Raw genomic sequence first — 18,350 nt, 5'->3', positions numbered from 1 at the left:
GCCCAGAAGCGGGTGGCAGCCAGCCAGCCAAACCCCCCCCCCCAGCCAGCTACCATGCAACAAGGGCGCCCTCTGCTGGTGCGAGGGGAGTCGGTGCCCTCTGCTGCTGCCCCCCAGGACCAGCCAGGCCCCCAGAAGGATGGGGAGCTAGACCACCCCAGAGATAAAGCAGTGGTGTGAAGGGCGAGATATCAAGTGGGGCTGAGGGAGGGGCTGCCGGGGCAAAAGACCAAGGGGTCTTGTACTTCCCAGCCGGAGGAACCAGAGGCGCTGCGGGGCGGGAGAATTTGCACAGCTCCCCCGGAACAGCCCTGGCGAGCCACAGGCCCAACCCCTTCCTTCCCCCTCCCGCACTTGGGGGCTGTCTGGCCACTGCAGACACACTGCCAAGACCCCAGCCAGGCCCGATGCTGCCCTTGCTGAGCCCAGCAGCACAGGCGGAGGGCTGCTCCCGACACAAGCTGACCAAGCCCCAGGCGACGAAAGAGAGAGACGGCGCTGCCTGGCTGCTCTCTTTATTGTGCTCCCTTTTCTGCTCAACGCCCCCCCCCACTTCCCAGAAGTGCCCCCATCCCAGTGACCCCAGCAGGTGAGAGCAACAGCTGCCCCCGCCCCCATTAGGCACCCTCTTGCCTGAAGCAGCTCAGCAGAGGCCCTGAGGTGGCCAAACCAAGCCCCCCCCGCCCGTCTGTGGGGGTCCTCTGAACATCCAGACCGACTCAGGAGAGTCACTATCAGGCCACCTGGTGTTGTCACCCCCCCCGCCCCGCCCCGCGAAAGGAGACCTCTGGATCAGAAGGCCGGCCCTGCAGTGAGTCTGGGGGAGGCGGGGCCAGGGCAGAGCGGCAGCCCCGCCCCTTCCCCAAGAGGGAGGGGCTTCCCGGACGCCTGGCCTCCCAAGTCCTCTCAGTGTGGCTTGGACCAGCGGCAGGTGATGAGGTGCTGGGGGTAAGCCTGCGTGTCGTTGAAGATGACGAAGATGGAGGGGTTGAGCCTGTTGTCCACCACGCTGTCGTACCGCCTCAGGGTGGCGTCCCCTTCTCGCAGGGGTGGCGCGCGCAGGTCCTGCCGGCCGGCGACGTAGTCCCCAGTCAGCGTCCGGGTGACAAAGATGTACTTGTTGCCGTCCGCACCGCAGGGCGGGGAGTACTGGTCGTGCACGGAGATGAAGGCCTTGGCCGCAAAGTACACGCCGTGGCCGTAGCGTGTGGCTGGGGAGGCAGAGGAGGGAGCAGCCGTCAGTCAGCAGGCTGCGGAGGGCAGGCTGGCCCCCTGCTCCCCACGAGCTCTGCCTGGCCCCCCAGAGTCTGAGAGTCCCTCCAGCAGAGTGGAGGGGGCTCTCGGCTGCTTCCCTCTCCCCTTGGGGGCTGCTTCAGGGGCAGCAAAGGGAGCCACTGAGCACCCCCAGAGCATCGGTGCGGGGTAGGGGTGTGCACCGAACCAGCTGGGCCAGTTCGAGTCGGGACTAGACTCGAACCAGACTGGCCAAGTTTGTTCCGGCCCCCATCAAACCCCTCCCCCGGTCCGGTCCAAAAGGGGTGGTCCGCAATTTTTTTTTTAAAAAAAGATTTAAAATACCTGTAGCCCCTTGTAGGCCACGGGGGGTGGGGTGGGGTGGGGGGTGTCCTGCAAAGGTCCCCCCTCCCCCCGCTGGCCTCTCAAATCACCGCTGCAGCCGGGTAAATGCAGTATCTTCGCCCCTTTTGGGCGCGCAGCGGTCATTTTGGCCGCCTCCGCCGTGCATGCATACATGGCCTCTGCGAGGCCTGCTCTGGCCTTGCAGAGGTCACGTGTGGTGATTTGAGAGGCCGGTGCTGGGAGGAGGAAGCTTCGCGGACACCCACCCCCCCCCCGGCCCAGCGGTCTACAGGAAGTCCCCTGAAGGGGCTACAGGTATTTTAAATCTTTTAAATAAATAAAAATCCGCGAATCGGTCCGGACAGAAACGGGGGAGGGTGGGGTTCGGTTTGATCCTGAACTGAACCTCCGGATTGCCAGACTGGTCCGTGCATCCCTGGGGGGGCGGGCAGGCCACCCACCTATGAATCTGGGCATTGTCACCTTGCAGTGTCATAACCCAAGCACGACTGGGGGGGGGGTTGTGTCACAGAATCTCAGACCCGGAAGGGGACGCTGGAGCGCTTCGAGTCCAGCCCTCTGCCCCGTGGGGGGAACTGCTCCAGCATCCCTGACAGGCGTCCAGCAGCAAGGAAATGCCTCCTGCTGTCCGTCCAGCTGAACTCTGCTGGGTCTGCCGTCCGGAGCGACAGGGAACAAGCCCCCCCCCCCTCCTCCTCCTCGCATGGGGCAACCCTTCAGGCCCTTGAAGGCGGTTTGCTGCCCCGGCCTTTCCTTCGCCAGACTGACCCTACCTTTCCTCAGGCGACTGGGGTCGAGGGCTCCCATCAAGGCCCCCGGGCCGTTTCCAGAGGCGGAGGGGGCTCTTTGCCCCCGGGCCCCGCTCCCCCCCCGCAGCCCCTCCGCCAGGCCCCGCTCACCATTCTTGCCACAGAAGCTGCGGTTGAAGCCAAACTGGCAGATCTCGTGGCTGGACTGCTCCGTGGTGCCGTGGTAGAGGACCCGCTCCACATCCAGGTGCCCACAGCTCTTCTCCATGGCACTCTTCTTCAGCAGGTACTGCTGGTAGAGCAGCGGGTGCACCAGCTTCTCCACCTGCAGGGCAGGACAAGAGCTCCAGCGGCAGCTCCCCACGAAATGCCTCCCCCCTTGCTTGGAGGGGACACCCCCACCCCCACCCCCCACCCACTGGCGGCCTGCCCTATGGAAAGAGGGCACGCCAAAAGGCTGGACCCACCAACCCAGAGAGCCAACGGGGGCGGGGAGCGCAATTCCACCGGGCTGCAGAAGTCCTCTCTGTCGCTGGCAGGAAGGGCCGGCAGGTGGCCCGGAGCCACCCCCACCTGGAAGATCAGCCCGGCCAGCCCTGAGGAGGTGCCCCTCAAGCCCTCTGAGGCTCCGGCGGCTCCCTTGGTAAGACAGAAGCCCGCCCGGATATATGAGGGGCGGGGTGTGTCTGGGGGGGTCACATTGGGGGCGTGTGGGAAGAGGCATCCGGACAGTGCCGATCCGCAAGGCCTCTCCCTTGGCCTCGCTCTCCTAACCTTCCTGGCTTCTGGAATTTTCTGTCGAAAGTGAGGCTAGATCCCACTCACGAGATGCTACTCTCTGCTGCAGAGGAAGTTATTCCAATCCGTCCTACAAGGGCTCTGGGCTGCCCCTGAGCTCTGAGGCTGCTACTGACTGAGATCGCCCGGGGCTATCGGAGAAGAGGCTTGTGTCTCACCGCCACTGGTACCGTGACTGGATTGGAAGAGCATTCGGCAAAACACTGCTCTCATGTCTGATTTAAGGAAATGCTCACAGAAGAAAAGACAAATGTGTTGAGAAAGCCCTCCTTCTCCCAAGGTTCCCATTAACCCAAGGGGAGGGGGAAACAAGTACAGGAGAAATGAAGACTTTGGCTGGTAGCATCAGCGGAGTCATAGGAACATGGGAAGCTGCCGTACACTGAGTCAGACCATTGGTCTATCTAGCTCAGGATTGTCTTCACAGACTGGCAGCGGCTTCTCCAAGGTCCAAAGACCTCAACCAGACATCACAATTGCTTCTCAATCTGTTGATTGTTAATGGATTTTTTAAAAAGAGTTTAAAATGTTTTTTTTAAATGTATTAAAAATAAATGGGTGGAACTGATGATCTCGATCTTCCACACATTTAATGCTACCATCATGTTTGACCCCCACATGAATTTTGAGAGTGGTTCTGATCAGCCATTCTGGAGTGGTAACATGGGGTGCAAAAAGCGGGGGGGGGGGTCTGCTCTTTTTATATGAAGGCAGGGGACAGTTTCCTCCAAATGAGAACTGAATGATGGGGGTGCAGGGACTCAATTCCAGAGCTCTGTAACTTTCTGTCATGAAACAAAGCAGTTATGACACTTTTTAAAAACAAATTTTAGCAACTTTTTTTAAAAAACCAATGAGTGAACTAATATCCTTGGAAGTCCACACACTTAATACTATCGTCATGCGATAGCATTACACATTTAATACCAGCTCAAATTTCTCAGATAACGTATGTCCGTTATTACTCTTTAGGAGAGCTATTAACCCTTTGGAGTTTCCCATTGATCCCTATGGGGGAAATTACCTGATGAGGCACAAGCTCAATTTTTGCACACAGGCCCCTTCAGAGCTTGCTATGCCACTGATCCAGGCTTTTAATTAGACATAGAGTTTATTGCTTTTAAAGTTCAAATTGTTTTAATCTATGTTTTATTGTAAACCGCCCAGAGACATGAGTTTTGGGCGGAATATAAATATGTTTTTAAAAATAAAAACAATTATTCCAGATAGTGAAATCCAAAACAGATTGTGAGGAGCTCCAAAAGCATCTCTTCGACCTGGGTGAGTGGGCGACAAAATGCAGTTCAATGTGAGGAAATGTAAAGCGCTGCCCACTGGGGCCAAACACCCCAATGGGTCTGAGCAGTCAGTGACTGACCAAGAGAGGGATCTTGGGGTTGTGGTGAGAAGTGTTGACAGAAAGTGCCAACTCAGTGTGACACAGCTGTGAAAAAGAAAAACTCCATGTTCAGGATCATTAAGGATGGGGATTTAAAATAAAACTGCTAATATTATAATGTCCCCTGCTAACTAAGGGCTAAGAGCCAGCATGGTGTAGTGGTTAGAGTGCTGGACTAGGACTGGGGAGACCCGAGTTCAAATCCCCATTCAGCCATGAGGAAACTAGCTGGGTGACTCTGGGCCAGTCACTTCTCTCTCAGCCTAACCTACTTCACAGGGTTGTTGTGAAAGAGAAACTCAAGTCTGTAGTGCACCGCTCTGGGCTCCTTGGAGAAAGAGCGGGATACAAATGTAAAAATAAAATAAAATAATAATAATAACAACAACTGAGCAAAGAGGCACCTTTTTAAAGTGGTGCTTCTCTTGACTGAGCAGGGGAAGAGCAACTGGCCCTATCCATCCCCAGCACAGCATCCCTCCAGTGGCTGTGGCTGGTGTCTTATGTTCCTTTTTTAGAATGTGAGACCTTTGGGGACAGGGAGCCTTCTTCTTTTATTTTATTTTGATCTATGTGCACCGTTGTCTGGCATGGCTGGCCAGCCTTACCTCTGAGGCCCGGGCTGCAAGGCGCTGCACAGAAAGAGAGACGAGCAGCGGCCGGGAAGGGGAGAAAAAGAGCCCCCCGGCAGGGGCCAGATCCGCGAGGCCCAAGGCGGGCTGAAACGGGCGGGAGCTCCTGCTGCGGAGCCAAGCAGCCGCAGAGAGGGGCCAGGTGAGGTTGGCAGCGCATCTCTTGAGGGGAGGGGGCCGGGTTGGGGGGGGGGAGATGCATGAGCTTTGAAGAGGGATTTAAGCGCCGGCCAGGGATGAGAGACAGACACCAGGACCTGCAACCTGCTGGGACAGGAGGAGGAGGAGGAGGAGGAGGAGGGCCAGGGTGACGCTCAATCCCCTCCCCTCCCCTCCCCTGCCCCTGAGCCCTTCCAGGCGGTCTGCGGGGAGCCCGGCTACACAACCACGTTGGGAACTTGGGATATAAATCGTTGTCATATTAGTATTTATATCCATGATTTATGGTGCGACTGCGTTTGCAGTACTGTGTGCAGTTCTGGTCACCGTATCTTAAGGAGGACACCGTAGAACTGGGGAAGGTGCCAAAGAGGGCAACCCAGATGACCAGGGGCCTGGAGCACCTTCCTTCTGAGGCCAGGCTCCAACACCGGGGGCTCTTTACCTTGGAGACGAGGTGGCTAAGAGGAGACATGATCGAGGTGTATAGAATTATGGATGGAGTGGAGAAAGTGGAGAGAGAGAAATTCTTCTCCCTCTCTCACAACACTAGGACCAGAGATCATTCCATAAAAACTAAAAGGCCAGGAAATTCAGGACTGACAAAAGGAAGTCTTTTTTCACACAGAGCATGATTAGTCTATGGAATTCTCTGCCACAAGATGTGGTGATGGCCCCCAGCTTGGGTGGTTTTAAAGGGGGCTTAGACCGCTTCATGGACAGGCCTGTCAGTGGCTACTTGCCTGAAGGGCCTGAGTCCGAGGTATTTAAGAAAGCCCCCTCCTCTTCATAAACTCCATGGCCTATGAAGATCGTTGGGGCAGGTTCAGTTGTGGCTGGCTCTCCGCAGACACTGCCCACACACAGCCAGATTCCTCTTCTCTACCATCGAGAACCTCTTCCCGCCAGCAACAGCTGCATTCCAACGGAGCCTTGAGCAGAGTCAGCCCAGGGTCACCGCAACCGCTCTGCTGCTTGGCCACGGAGCCTCCCTGCACAGGAAAGAAAGAGGGCCGCTGGGCACCCCCCCATACCTTGATGATGCGTATCTTGCTGTGGCACTCCTCCAGCGTGTCGTAGAAGCGGCGGACCGTCTCCCGGAACTCCTCCGTGCCCTCGGCCAACGGCACCAGCGACACCTCGTCCTCTGCCAGGGCAGTGGGGTCAGGAGAGGCTGCAAAGAGGGACGCTGCCCGTGAGGGGAAGAGGGGTGCCCGCGAGAGGCCCCCTTCCCACTTTGGCAGCCCCAAGAGAGCGTGGCACAGGCGTGGGGGGCTACCTAGGGGGGTGGCCGAGGGCTCGGTGCGGCCAATGGGCAGGGTGCGGGCATTGCCCAGGTCGTACTCCTCCATGCGCTCGAAGTCGATGGTGAAGGGCCGCCCGTCGAAGAAGACATCCACGCGCCGGTGCCCCTGGCGCCACGCTTGCTCCAGCAGGGCACTGGCCTGCGCCGAGTAGGGGGTGGGGGAGCCCTGACCCACAGGCTCCCAGCGGACCCAGACGGCATCCCCCGAGCCCCTGGCCCCCTCGGCCCCCCTCAAGAGCCGGGTGAGCAGCAGTGCGAGGTCGCGGGTGGCGGCCACAGGGTAGTCGGCAAAGCCACAGACCGTGGCCACGGAGCCGGCCAGGGAGATGCGCACGGCATGCTTCTGCTCCAGGTGGGCCAGGTAGCCGCGGCTGAAGGCAGGCAGCGAGGGCAAGGCCTCGTTGCGCACGGTCTCCTCCCGCAGCTGCGCCCGCAGCGCCGCCTCCAGCTCCCGGGCCAGGGGGGCCGCCTCCTCCTCCGAGCCGGTGCAGACCACAAGCTGAGCCACGTCCGCCACGCGCAGGGCGTCCTCCAGGGAGACACTCAGCGCCGACAGGAGGGCGGAGTCTGGGCTGGGCGTCTGCTGGCGCTCCCGCTGGTAGGACTGCAAGGAGAGCTCCGTGGCTCGCTGCAGCTCCTCCTCCTCGCGCCGCGCGCTGTCCATGGACTGCTGGATGGCCAGGAGCAGCTGGGCCTCCTCCTCCTCCTGCTGCCGCGCGCCGCTCTCCAGGCCTGGCAGAGGCCCTTCCTCAATGGGCTCGGAGTCCGACAAGCCGGCCCCCGCCTCCCCCTCGCTGGCAGGGCTGGGGGTTGCCTCTGCCTCGCCCTCAGGCGCCCTGTAAAGGTCTTCTTCCTCCTCCTCCTCCTCCTCCTCCTCGTTGTTCCCCATGACCCAGGGCTCTGCTGCTGCTGCTGCTGCTGGCCCTGGAGCAGCGACCCCGGACGGCTGGAGGGCGGCCAGCAGGCCCTTGATCTCTTCTGCAGAGGAGGAAGGCGCGAGGTTAGAGCTGGCCGGCTGCTGGGGACGCCACAGAAGCCCCAGCAGGAGAGGCGGCTGGGCTCCCGTGCTGCCCCCAAATGGCCCCTGCCACACAGAGCTAGCAAGCGGGGGGGGGGGGGGGTGGCCCAGGCAAAACCACTGCTGGCCCACGTCAAGGGCAGAGATCGCAGCCTCCCCCTCCCCAGGTAGGCAACGCGGCGGCAAGAGCTGCCATTACCCATGTTGGCGGCGCTGGCTAAGGAGGGCCTCGGCTGCTCCCACCTACGTGGCGAATCGCGCTGGCAGCTCAGAGCAAGGGGCTCCTGCGACATTTCCAGCTCGTGCTGGGGAGGCAGAAGAGCTGAGCATCAGGCAGGGGCAGGGGGGGAAGAGGGGGCAGGGGCAGGGGCAGGGGGGAAGAGGGGGGAAGAGAGGGCAGGGAGGGAGGAAGAGGGGGCAGGGGGAGGGGGAAGGGGAAGGGTAAGGGGAGGGAGGAAGAGGGGTAGGGGAAGGGGTAGGGGAAGGGGAAGGGTAAGGGGAGGGAGGAAGAGGGGTAAGGGGAGGGAGGAAGAGGGGAAGGGGAGGGAGGAAGAGGGGAAGGGGAGGGAGGAAGAGGGGAAGGGGAGGGAGGAAGAGGGGAAGGGGAGGGAGGAAGAGGGGGCAGGGGCAGGGGCAGGGAGGGAGGAAGAGGGGCAGGGGCAGGGAGGGAGGAAGAGGGGGCAGGGGCAGGGGAGGGGGGCAGGGGAAAGGGGCAGGGGAGGGGGGCAGGGGAAAGGGGCAGGGGAAGGGGGCAGGGGAAAGGGGAGGGGGCAGGGGAAAGGGGAGGGGGCAGGGGAAGGGGGCAGGGGAAGGGGGCAGGGGAAAGGGGAGGGGGCAGGGGAGGGGAGGGAGGAAGGGGGGAAGGGGAGGGAGGAAGAGGGAAAGGGGAAGGAGAGGGAGGGGAAGGAGAGGGAGGGGAAGGAGAGGGAGGGGAAGGGGAAGGGGAAGGAGAGGGAGGAAAAGGGGGAAGGAGAGGGAGGAAAAGGGGGAAGGAGAGGGAGGAAAAGGGGGAAGGGGGGAGGGAGGAAAAGGGGGAAGGGGGGAAAGGAGGGGAAGGAGGGGAAGGAGGAAAAGGGGGAAGGGGAAGGAGGAAAAGGGGAATGGGAAGGGGAGGGAGGAAAGGGGGAAGGGGAAGGAGGAAAAGGGGAAGGGGAGGGAGGAAAAGGGGGAAGGGGAAGGAGAGGGAGGAAAGGGGGAAGGGGAGGGAGGAAAAGGGGGAGGGGGAAGGGGAAGGAGAGGGAGGAAAAGGGGAAGAAGGAGGAAAAGGGTTAGGGGAGGGTGGAAGAGGGGGAAGGGGAGGGTGGAAAAGGGGGAAGGGGAAGGAGAGGGTGGAAGAGGGGGAAGGGGAAGGAGAGGGTGGAAGAGGGGGAAGGGGAAGGAGAGGGTGGAAGAGGGGGAAGGGGAAGGAGAGGGTGGAAGAGGGGGAAGGGGAAGGAGAGGGTGGAAGAGGGGGAAGGGGAAGGGGAAGGAGGGGAAGGAGGAAAAGGGGGAAGGGGAAGGAGGAAAAGGGGAATGGGAAGGGGAGGGAGGAAAGGGGGAAGGGGAAGGGGAAGGAGAGGGAGGAAAGGGGGAAGGGGAAGGGGAGTGAGGAAAAGGGGAAGGGTAAGGGGAGTGAGAAAAAGGGTAAGGGGAGTGAGAAAAAGGGTAAGGGGAGTGAGAAAAAGGGGAAGGGGAGTGAGGAAAAGGGGGAAGGGGAGGGAGGAAAAGGGGGAAGGGGAGGGAGGAAAAGGGGGAAGGGGAGGGAGGAAAAGGGGGAAGGGGAGGGAGGAAAAGGGGGAAGGGGAGGGAGGAAAAGGGGGAAGGGGAGGGAGGAAGAGGGGAGGGAGGAAGAGGGGAGAGGGGGGAGGGGAAGGGGAGGGGGAGGGAGGGAGCGAAGGGGGAGGGAGGGAGGGAGGGGGAGAAAGGGAGTGAAGGCGAGGGAAGGAGGGGGAAGGCGAGGGAGTGGAGGGAGGGAGGGGAGGGAGGGAGGGAGGGGAGGGAAGGAAGGAACGAGAGAAAGAAGGAGGGAGGAAGACCCTGCCACACACCCCAGGCCTCAGCCTTGGTGCGCAGCTCTTCTCCCTTCCCACGATATCCTCACAAGCACCCTGTGAGGTAGGCTGGCTGAGAGGCAGTGGGAGAGAGGAATGGCTGAGCCAGGATTCATGCCTGGCCCCTCTACTGGTCACCTGACACTCATGACCCCCGCACCCCACTGCCTGCCCTGCCCAGCCCAGGCCCCCCAGACTCCCCCCTGCTTCTGGCCCCAACGGTGCCGGGATGCCGCTCTGCCCACCCCCTGCCATGCCCGCACCCAGGACGACAAGCACCTGTGCCTCCAGCGGCGTCCAGCGGACCCCCTCCAGGCCCAGAGTGCAGCGGAAGAGCCGCTCCAAGTCCCGCAGGATGGCCTGGCCTCGCTCGTCCAGCAGGAAGCGGCAGACGCCAGGCAGCTGCAGAGGAACCACCTGCGTGTGGAGGGCCCCTGCCAGGCTCCGCAGCAGCTCCGCGGCCACCTGGCACGCCTGGGCTGCGCCACTCACCTGTGAGGGAGGGAGGGAGGGGAGTGAGGTCAGCTAGCCAGAGTCCAGCCAGCCCGGCCCCGCTCCGTGAGATCTGACCATCCTCCCCCCACCCAAGCAGGAAGCAACAAGCTCAACGGCATTTGTTGCAGTAGACTCGAACCCAGCCCTCTCCAAAGCAGGGCCGCTGGGCCTTGACCACCCACTCAGCTGGCAGAGGCACTCTTGGGGCAAGCACTTATGCTGTTCTCCCAAGAGCGGGTACGACAACCCTGGATATGGTGGGTGCACAGTCCACCCTCCCGGACCACCTGGGCAAAGGGGACCCAGCCGAGAGGGGCTGGGGAGGGGAGGGGAGGGGAGGGGAAGGGGGCAGCAGAAAAGCTGTTGGATCAGGCCAAGCAGTGTCCACCTAGCCCAGATCCGTTCCAGCAGTGGCCGGCCAGGAGGGTCCGGGAGGGCCACTCCCCCCCGCCACGGCTGCTGCTGCTCACAGGTACACTGCCTCTGCACATGGAGGCTCCATATGGCCAAGGGCCACACAGAGAGCTCTCCTCCTCACCTTCCCTGGATTTCTCCAGCCCCCTCGGAAGCCCACTAAGCCTGTAGGCCGCCACGTGGCCTCTTGTGGCACCACACTTCTTCGTTCTGGCCTGGCCTGAACCTCCTGCCAGCCAGCCGGCTTCCCCAGAGGGCCCCGAGTGCTCGTGCTGGGAGAGGACAACGTTTTCTCCCCACTCACTTCATAAGCCTTTGTCCCTCCCCCCCCCCCGCACTTGCCCCCTTCCAGGACAGAAGGGGCTGCAGCCCTGCCCCCCCCGCATGGCCTGGAGCGCCCCCATCCTGGCTCTCCAGCTCCCTTCCGGGAGGGGGACGCTGCTCAGCCCACACACAGGCCTCAGTGGCTCCAGGGCTGAGCCCGGGATTAGGAGGCCGTTCTCTGGGGCGGCCACCCGCCTGAGACCAGCTCGTGCCACCGAGAGCAGCAGCAGCAGCAGGCGGGCGTCTGGGCTGGGCCACAAGATGGCTAGACTGACCGACCGACCGACCACCGGGGCAGGGGGGTGGGGAGCCAGGGGCCGCCGAGGGGCCTCCTCACCCGCAAACCCGTGACGTCGGGGCCCTCCAGCGGCAGCAGCGTGACGTCGGAGATGCTGGCCAGCAGCTCCTGCTGGTAGAGCTGCAGGTAGCGGAGGACGGCGGGCTCCATGGGCACCAGGCTCTCGTCAGGGGCGGCGTCGCGCAGGAAGGCCTCCAGCCGGGCCAGGCTCTCCTGCTCCAGCCCCCGCAGGGTCAGGCCCTCCAGGCGCTGGCCGCTCTCGGCCAGGCACACCAGGCAGCAGCTCAGCCCCGCCTGCAGCTGGCCCCAGGCGGGCGAGGCCAGGGCCAGCAGCTGCTGCTCCGAGAGGGGCACCGAGATGGGGCAGAGGGCGGCGCCCAGGAGGGAGGCAGCCTGGCGGGCCGCCGGGGGGCTCAGGGCCGCCACCAGCGCCTCCCCCTCCCCGGGGAGGTAGCAGGCCGCCAGCCCCTGCGCGGCCAGCAGCTCGGCCAGGCGGCGCTGGACGTCCGCCCGCCGCAGGAAGCCCAGGGCCCCGGGGGCCAGGGGCAGGCGCTCCAGGCCCACGCCCCGCAAGGCCGCCTGGACGTGCTCCCGCAGCTGCTGCCGGCCGGCCGGATCGCCCCCCAGCACGTGCAGGCCGTCTCCAGCCAGCTGCAGGGTGCACTCGGGGAGGGAGACGCGGAGCTCCTGCAGGGCACGATCCGACTCCAGCAGGCGGCGCACGGCTGCTTCAGGCAGGGGCACGCAGAGGGGAGGGGGCACCGCCTCTGCCGCCGCCGCCACTTCCTGCTCTCTTTCTCCCTCCTCCTCCTCCTCCCGGGGCTCCAGGAAGTCATAGTGCGGGGAGAGATCCAGGCAGCTGTCCTGGAGCTGGTGGGTCTTCTGCAGCAGCACCCTCTCCACCACTGCAGGGAGAAAGAAAGACACCCATGAGGGGAGGATGCAGAGGAGGCCCTGCGGGAGGCTGGGGCGCTCCCCACAGACCCGCCCCACACTCCACCCCCAGCAGCCGCCAGGGCAGTGCCCCACTGAAGGGAAAAACCCCTCTGTTTAGCAGTTGGACCTGGGAGATAATCCAGCTCCCCCCCCCCGCCTTCTAAGCCCCCCGAAGGGCCGATGCAAAAGTCCATTTGCTGGCATTCTGCCCCCTCCGTCCAACCTTGGCTGGAGACACAGGAGAGCTCCAGGAGAGGAACAGGACCAGCCGTCCTGGGCCAACTCCCTGGAGCTGAGCAAACAGCCACATTCCAGAGATAGCTGACATTTCTTTCTGGCCGGAGAAACCATCCCGTAACCCTGGTCCCAGCCAGAAGGGGCACATTCCCCACACCAGGCCCCACACCTGGTGGGAGGGGCAGGCAGGCCGGGGGGGGGGAGCTCCTTCTCTACAGACCCAGCCTCACCTTCAGGCTGGAATCAGCCCAGGACGGGGAGAGAAACCTGCTCTTCTGGTCCCGGCACGGAAGGGGGGCTGTTCTACCCACAAACGCTCCCCCCCCACCCCCGCTGGTGTGCCAAGCATTGGGGGGGGGATCAGCGTCCCCTCTAATTGTTTTCGCTCCGTGCGGAAGGAGTTTTGTTCTGGGCGGCAGCAGGATCAAGGCAGGCTGTGCGCGCAGATGTGCCTTCCAAGGGGGGCCTTCCAGATTCAACCTGAGCGGGATCTACCATGAACTGAGCGGACATCCACAAACTTGTGGGCAGGCACACACATGCATGCCTTAGAGGAGGGAACACTGGGGTGGATCTGGGAAGGCTGCTTGCCCCCCCCCCCGCTGCCCCCATCCAAGTTAACATCACTCCATTGGGGAGTTTGGGCGTTGGACTTGTGCCCTGACCCCCGACTCAGCCACGCAGCCCTGAGCAAGTTCCCCTCCCCGCCAGCCAAGGTCTTCCTCGCAGGGCAAAAGAAGAGCCCGGCCACGCTCCAGACACGCCAAAGAGGGAGGAGAGGGGCTCTTGGGGCAGGACGGCTGGACTCCGAGGACTCCAACCGAAGCAGTGATGGCAGTGAGGGAAGCAGAGCCCGGGAGGGGAGGGGGCTGCACAGGCAGCACTTGCAGGCCATGGGGGCGGGGGGGGGGACACGGAGCCCTGCAGCGTGGGTCCTGCCAGCGCCAGCCACCGTCTCCTCGCTCCTTTGCTGGAGAAGCAAATGCCGCGACAAGGACGAGTTTCTGTTTCTGACCCACAAAGTTGCTAGACTAGCAAGGGCCGCAGCACTAATCGGAGGGGCGTTAAAGATCTCACAGACGTGCCCCCTCGTGGGAGGGCGCCCACTCCCTGGCGAGGAAGGAGTCCGAGGCCACCTCTGCCGCAGTTGTGCGTGTCCATTTTTTGTGGAAGTGACCGCAGCTGATCACAGTTGTGGCCACTTGGCTGAACTCATTCGGCGGCAGCACAGAGTGTGCCTGGCTGGGGCAGGAAGCGCCTCTCACGGCCTCCTCTGGCTGGGGACAGGCCCCTCCCCACTGCAGCTGCACCCCACTTGCCAGAAGCGCCCCCCCCAGCACTGCCCAGGCTGGAGTGACCAGCACCTCCCTGCAAAGGCTTCCTTGGCTTGCTAAACGCTGCTGCCACCCTGTGGCCAAGTGGTCCCACAACACCCACAGATCCCAGCCATGCAAGGCGATAAAACAACCCCCCACCCCCACCCCCACCCCGGATGTATCTGCACGTCAGAGAGCGATATACTGGCCCCAAGAAATAAAAACGAGACCCTGCACTTCCCCACAAGCCTGCCCCACTGAGGGATGCAAGACATGAAGCCTACCCTCACCCACAGAGTCAGCCGATTGAACAGAATTCCTCCGGGCATTTCAGCCAGCGGGGGCAAGCCTGGAGAGGGGACCCTGGAGGCCAGTGGGGCGCTCCCAGCCTCCTGCCCCAAGAGCTCCCTCCCTCGTGCCCTCCAAGGGGAGGCCCAGCCCCCGGAGACAGGCCTTCCTGCAACCCTGCCAGTCGGGGGGGGGGGGCGGCCTGGCCCAGCACCTTGCCCGGGGGACCCCTGTGTGGAGGCAAAGCCCTCCCGCGCTCAGCACCCAGGCCAGGAGGGCTCTGCCACACCCAGGAATTGGCTGGCACACGGGGTGGCACTGCAGGCTGCACCGGCCAGCGGAGGAGAAGCCCCGACCCCCCCAGCTGCTGGGTCATGTCCCGGCATCCTGGCCAGGGTCTCCACAGGGGCCGCGGCAGCCCAGCAGCAGCACCCCCGGGGCACGGGCAGACCCCGGCAGCGCCACAGCCACAGCGCCCCCCCGCCCGGCTTACCTGCAGAGTCCTGAAAGGAGACCACGGCCCCCCGGCCCCCCCGGAGAGGCCGCACGGCCCGCACGGGGCCTCCTCCGCTCCGCTTGCTCTCAAAGTACAGCTCCAGCACGTCCGGGCTCAGGCTGCGGCCGCCGCCACTCTGCACCAGCAGGCTGTCCGTCTGCGGCACCCAGTCGAGGGCCAGGCGGGCCCCGTCCAGCCCCCGGCTCTGCACCTGCTCCGCCAAGGCCAGGAACTCTGCCCAGGGAAAGCAAAGGCTGCTGCTGCCGGGCCCCTCCCCAAGCAGGGCGCCCCCCCCCCCCGGTCCTCTGCAGGGAGAGGCCTGCTGGGCCGGACCCAGGCGGGGCCCCCAAGCCCACGCTCCGGTGGCTCACAGGGGCCAGCCAGACCCCTCTGGGCAGCCCAGCCTGCTGCAGGGACCCCTCAAGAGGGGGAGACCAGCCGCCCTGCAGGGTCAGTCGCTGGATCGCAGCTGCGCAAGTCCACAGGCGGGGCTTCGGCAGGCACAGAGAGGCCAGGCAGCCTCACATCTCTGCCTGCCTGGGTGCAGATGGGGCTGGGATTTATGTGTTGCAGTTTCAGACCGCCCCAGCCCAAGGTTCTGGGCGGTGCAGAGGCCTTTCTGATGGGACAGACAAGCTGCAGGGAGCAGAGCAGCCAAGCAGCCTCCCCTGAACCCTCTGCCCGGCAGCTGCTGCAGCAGAGAGAGGGGCCTGCCCTCCCCTCTGGCCCGGGGCTTCCCAGAGGCACCCGGGAGGCAGACAGGCGGTTGGGCTGGAGAGGCCTCCTTGGGCCTGAGCCAGCCCGGCTGCTCTTGTGCCCTCTGGAAAGCAGCTGCCAGCTGGGACGGCCTGCAGGCAGTTTGGATCTGGGCGGCAAATTCACCCATTTGCCCTTCGAAGCACTCCCTGCCCTGGCCTTAGGCGGGTTATCAAGATCTTCAGGAGCAAACGGAAGACCGGCACAGGCGGCCAGAGCAGGGCCACCTAGACGAGGGTGGAGGGGGTCTCTCCTGGCAGTTCGGGGAATGCTTTGCCGTTTTAATACACATTTCAGCGCAGTCACTGGGAGAAGTGGACTTTGGCACAGAATGGAAACTTTCTGGCGTGGGGGAGGGTGAAGGAAGGAGCGCCCCCAGCCCCGGCCCATTCCCCCTCTTTCGTCTCGAAGGGCAGAAACGGGCCGTGGCCTGGCTGGCGAACCAATTCCCTGCTGGACAGAGATGACCCAGGGCAACGCCCAAAGGCCAGAGAAAGCAAGACAGGAGGAACAAATGCTTTTCTCAGGAAGCTCCAGTGGGAAGTTAAGCCCCCTCGGAGGCCAACCATTTCTAGGAGAGGCCCATAGAGTGGGAGAGGGGAAGACGAGCCCAGGATGTCCAAGGACCACTGAATGTTCAGAGGAAGCTGCCATATACGGAGTCAGACCACTGGTCCATCTAGCTCAGTATGGTCTTCACAGACTGGCAGCGGCTTCTCCAAGGTTGCAGGCAGAGATCTCTCTCAGCCCTGTCTGGGAGATGCTGCCAGGGAGGGGACTTGGAGCCTAGATCCTCTTCCCAGAGGGGAATCTCTTACAGTGTTCAGACACGTAATCTCCCATTCAAATGCAAACCAGGGTGGACCCTGCTTAGCAAAGGGGACGCTTCCTGCTTCCTACCACAAGTCCAGCAAGAGCCCCAGACAAGAAACAACAGGTCAAGCTGAGGTCCCCGGGGTGTCGGGAGTGTGAAGGGGTACACACCCAACCCTGGTGCTACCGGGGCCCGGAGGATTCAGAGGCTGGAGGCCTTGACGCTGAGGCGCCACCTCCTCCTGACCCAGGCGAGGAGATGACAAGCCGGGTACCTGCAGGGCTGAGCGGCTGCTGCAGCTGCACCAGGGCCTGGTCTCCGGCCCCACCGCGGTAGAGGGTGTACTCCGCCCGGTCACACTTCAGCAGACGCTCCACATAAAGCTCCACCAGGTCACGGCTGCTCTGGGGCTTCAGGCCCTGGAGGACCACCTTCCCGTAATCCCGAGGGGCAGCTGGCTGGACAGCCAGGCGGGTGTCCTGCAGGGTGTGGCTGCCTCTGGCAAGGGCCCTCTGCGCATCTGGATGGCAGGGAGGGGAGAGAAACTGCTGCAGGAGGACGCTCCGAAGCCAGGGCCCCCCCAGTGCTGTTGCTGCTGCCGCCCCCCCGGCCCCTCTGTGCACTGGCAGACCAGGCCCTTCCCACGGCCGAACATCTAGACTGCAACGGAGGACGCTCAGATGCCCCCAGTGCCTGCGACTGGGTCTGGTCCCACAGGACGGCCGGCCATACATCCCGCTCTTGCTCCTGAACTCAGGCAGCGCTCAGTGCTGGGACAAGGAGGAAAGCAGAAGGCAGGGAGGGGCTTCGGGGAGAGTGCAGGCCCGGCCCTTGGGCTGAGCACCCCCGCCAGCCATGAGAGGGGAGGAAGCGCGAGGCCTGCTGCTGTCTCTAGCTGCCACTGGCCACAGAGGGGGCTGCTGCCTGAGTTCTGTGGGGCGGCGTGAGGCAGCACGAGGAGAACATTCTGCATATGCTCAGAAGCACTCTTGGGCAGCCTCTCTCGGCTGGAGGCTTCTGGCCAGCTCTTGACCGGAGTCACACAGACGGCGGCCAAAGCCCATCCAGCCCGGCGGCGGTAGGGCTTTCCCGGCTCTTTCTGGGCCTGGGGGGCACAGCCGGCCGTTTCTGCAGGCCAGGCTCGGGGGTGGGCGGGGCTCCTCGCTTCACCCCCTCGTGCGCAAGTGGCGAGGCGTCCCCGAGGCTTCCTTCCTGCCGAGCCGCCCTGAAGCCAGCGCGTCCCCTCCCAGGCGAGGGCGCCTCCTCCTCCTCCTCCTCCTCCTCCTCCTCCTCCACTCACCCTCGGGGTCTTCGAAGGTGATGGTGGCGCAGCTGCCCCGCCGACGGCAGCTCTGCACCGGCCCCCCGCCCGAGCGGCGCCGGTTCTCGAAGTAGAGCACCAGCAGCTCGTCCGGCACGTCCGGGGGGACGCCCCGCACCTCCAGCGCTTCCACCGCGGCCATCCTGCAAGGGGAGAGGCAGCAGCTCACCGGCCCGCCGCGGGGCAGGCAGGAAGGCGGCGGCGGCGGCGGCGCTCCGGGAAACGAAAGCGAAACAGGCGCCAGTGACGGCGGGCGCAGGAAGGGGCGGGACGGCTGCGGGGAGGGGCCAGCCTGGGAGCTCGCGGACGCCCCTCGCTCGCGCGCTCGACGGCTGGCTGGCGGCAGCAAGCAACAACTGGCACCCGCGGCGCGTGCGCCCCGTCCAGCGAGCCTCCTTCCTTCCAGGAGCGGCTCCGCGCACAGGGCTCGGCTGCTCACGGAACCGGAGCGGAGCTGCTGCGGTCCGCCCTCGCCCAGCCGGGCAACCCCAGGAGGGTCGCTGCGGGAGCCCTTCCAGATGGAGCAACGTCAGGCCCGACTTCGGCTGCCTATGAGTGGCGCGGGGCGGGCAGGTTCTATGGCGCTTTGAAACATCAGAACAGCCCTGCTGCAGGATCAGGCCCGGCAAGGAGGCCCGTCTAGTCCCGCCTCCTGTTTCCCACAGTGGCCCACCAGATGCCGCCTCTGGGAAGCCCACAGGCAGGCGTTGAAAGGGGCCTGCCCTCCCTCCTGCCGGGACTCCCCTGCAACTGGTTCTCAGAGCCATCCTGCCTTTTGAGGCTGGAGGTGGCCCACAGCCCTCCGACTAGTAGCCAATAGACCAGTTCGCAGCCTTGGCCACTTAGTGGTGTAAAAGTCGACAGAAACGGCACCTTTCTAACCCTAACCCTAACCGGTGTCGAATCAGTGCCGTCACATTTCACAATAAAATTTCACTCGCCTCTGCCTCTCCGGTGTCCAAAAG

The 18,350-nt window shown here is 63.7% G+C and overlaps 1 protein-coding gene across 2 annotated transcripts; it reads right to left on the bottom strand.

Moving 5' to 3' along the window:
- Positions 1-550: 550 nt before the first annotated feature.
- PARP10 (poly(ADP-ribose) polymerase family member 10) lies at positions 551-17,943 on the bottom strand. 2 transcript variants are annotated; one of them, XM_053245079.1, is made up of 10 exons: positions 17,365-17,888; positions 16,339-16,584; positions 14,492-14,728; positions 11,261-12,126; positions 9,970-10,182; positions 7,860-7,965; positions 6,616-7,620; positions 6,371-6,510; positions 2,499-2,673; positions 551-1,211 (listed from the first exon to the last, which is right to left on the bottom strand). In XM_053245079.1, the coding sequence occupies exons 1-10, from the start codon at positions 17,525-17,527 to the stop codon at positions 907-909; spliced, it is 3,456 nt and encodes a 1,151-aa protein (XP_053101054.1). In that variant the 5' UTR covers positions 17,528-17,888; the 3' UTR covers positions 551-906. The 2 variants fall into 2 exon arrangements, 1 of the variants encoding a protein (XP_053101054.1); XR_008306052.1 differs by lacking the exon at positions 551-1,211 and adding an exon at positions 6,080-6,268 and having other exon boundaries at positions 2,544-2,673; positions 17,365-17,943.
- Between the last annotated feature and the right edge of the window lie 407 nt (positions 17,944-18,350).

The sequence above is a fragment of the Hemicordylus capensis genome, chromosome 4 (assembly GCF_027244095.1).
Source record: "Hemicordylus capensis ecotype Gifberg chromosome 4, rHemCap1.1.pri, whole genome shotgun sequence".
NCBI lineage: Eukaryota > Metazoa > Chordata > Lepidosauria > Squamata > Cordylidae > Hemicordylus > Hemicordylus capensis.
This window is presented reverse-complemented; position numbering and strand designations above follow the sequence as displayed.

What these genes read in the sequence shown, in the direction of transcription:
- PARP10 (XM_053245079.1), bottom strand. Translation starts at nt 17,527, where the DNA reads ATGGCCGCGGTGGAAGCGCTGGAGGTGCGGGGCGTCCCCCCGGACGTG. An exon ending in GGACGCCGCTGGAGGCACAG is followed by an intron (nt 7,966 to 9,969) that starts GTGCTTGTCGTC and finishes CTGCCTCCCCAG; the next exon opens with CACGAGCTGGAAATGTCGCA. An exon ending in GCCCTCGGCCACCCCCCTAG is followed by an intron (nt 6,511 to 6,615) that starts GTAGCCCCCCAC and finishes CCCTCTTTGCAG; the next exon opens with CCTCTCCTGACCCCACTGCC.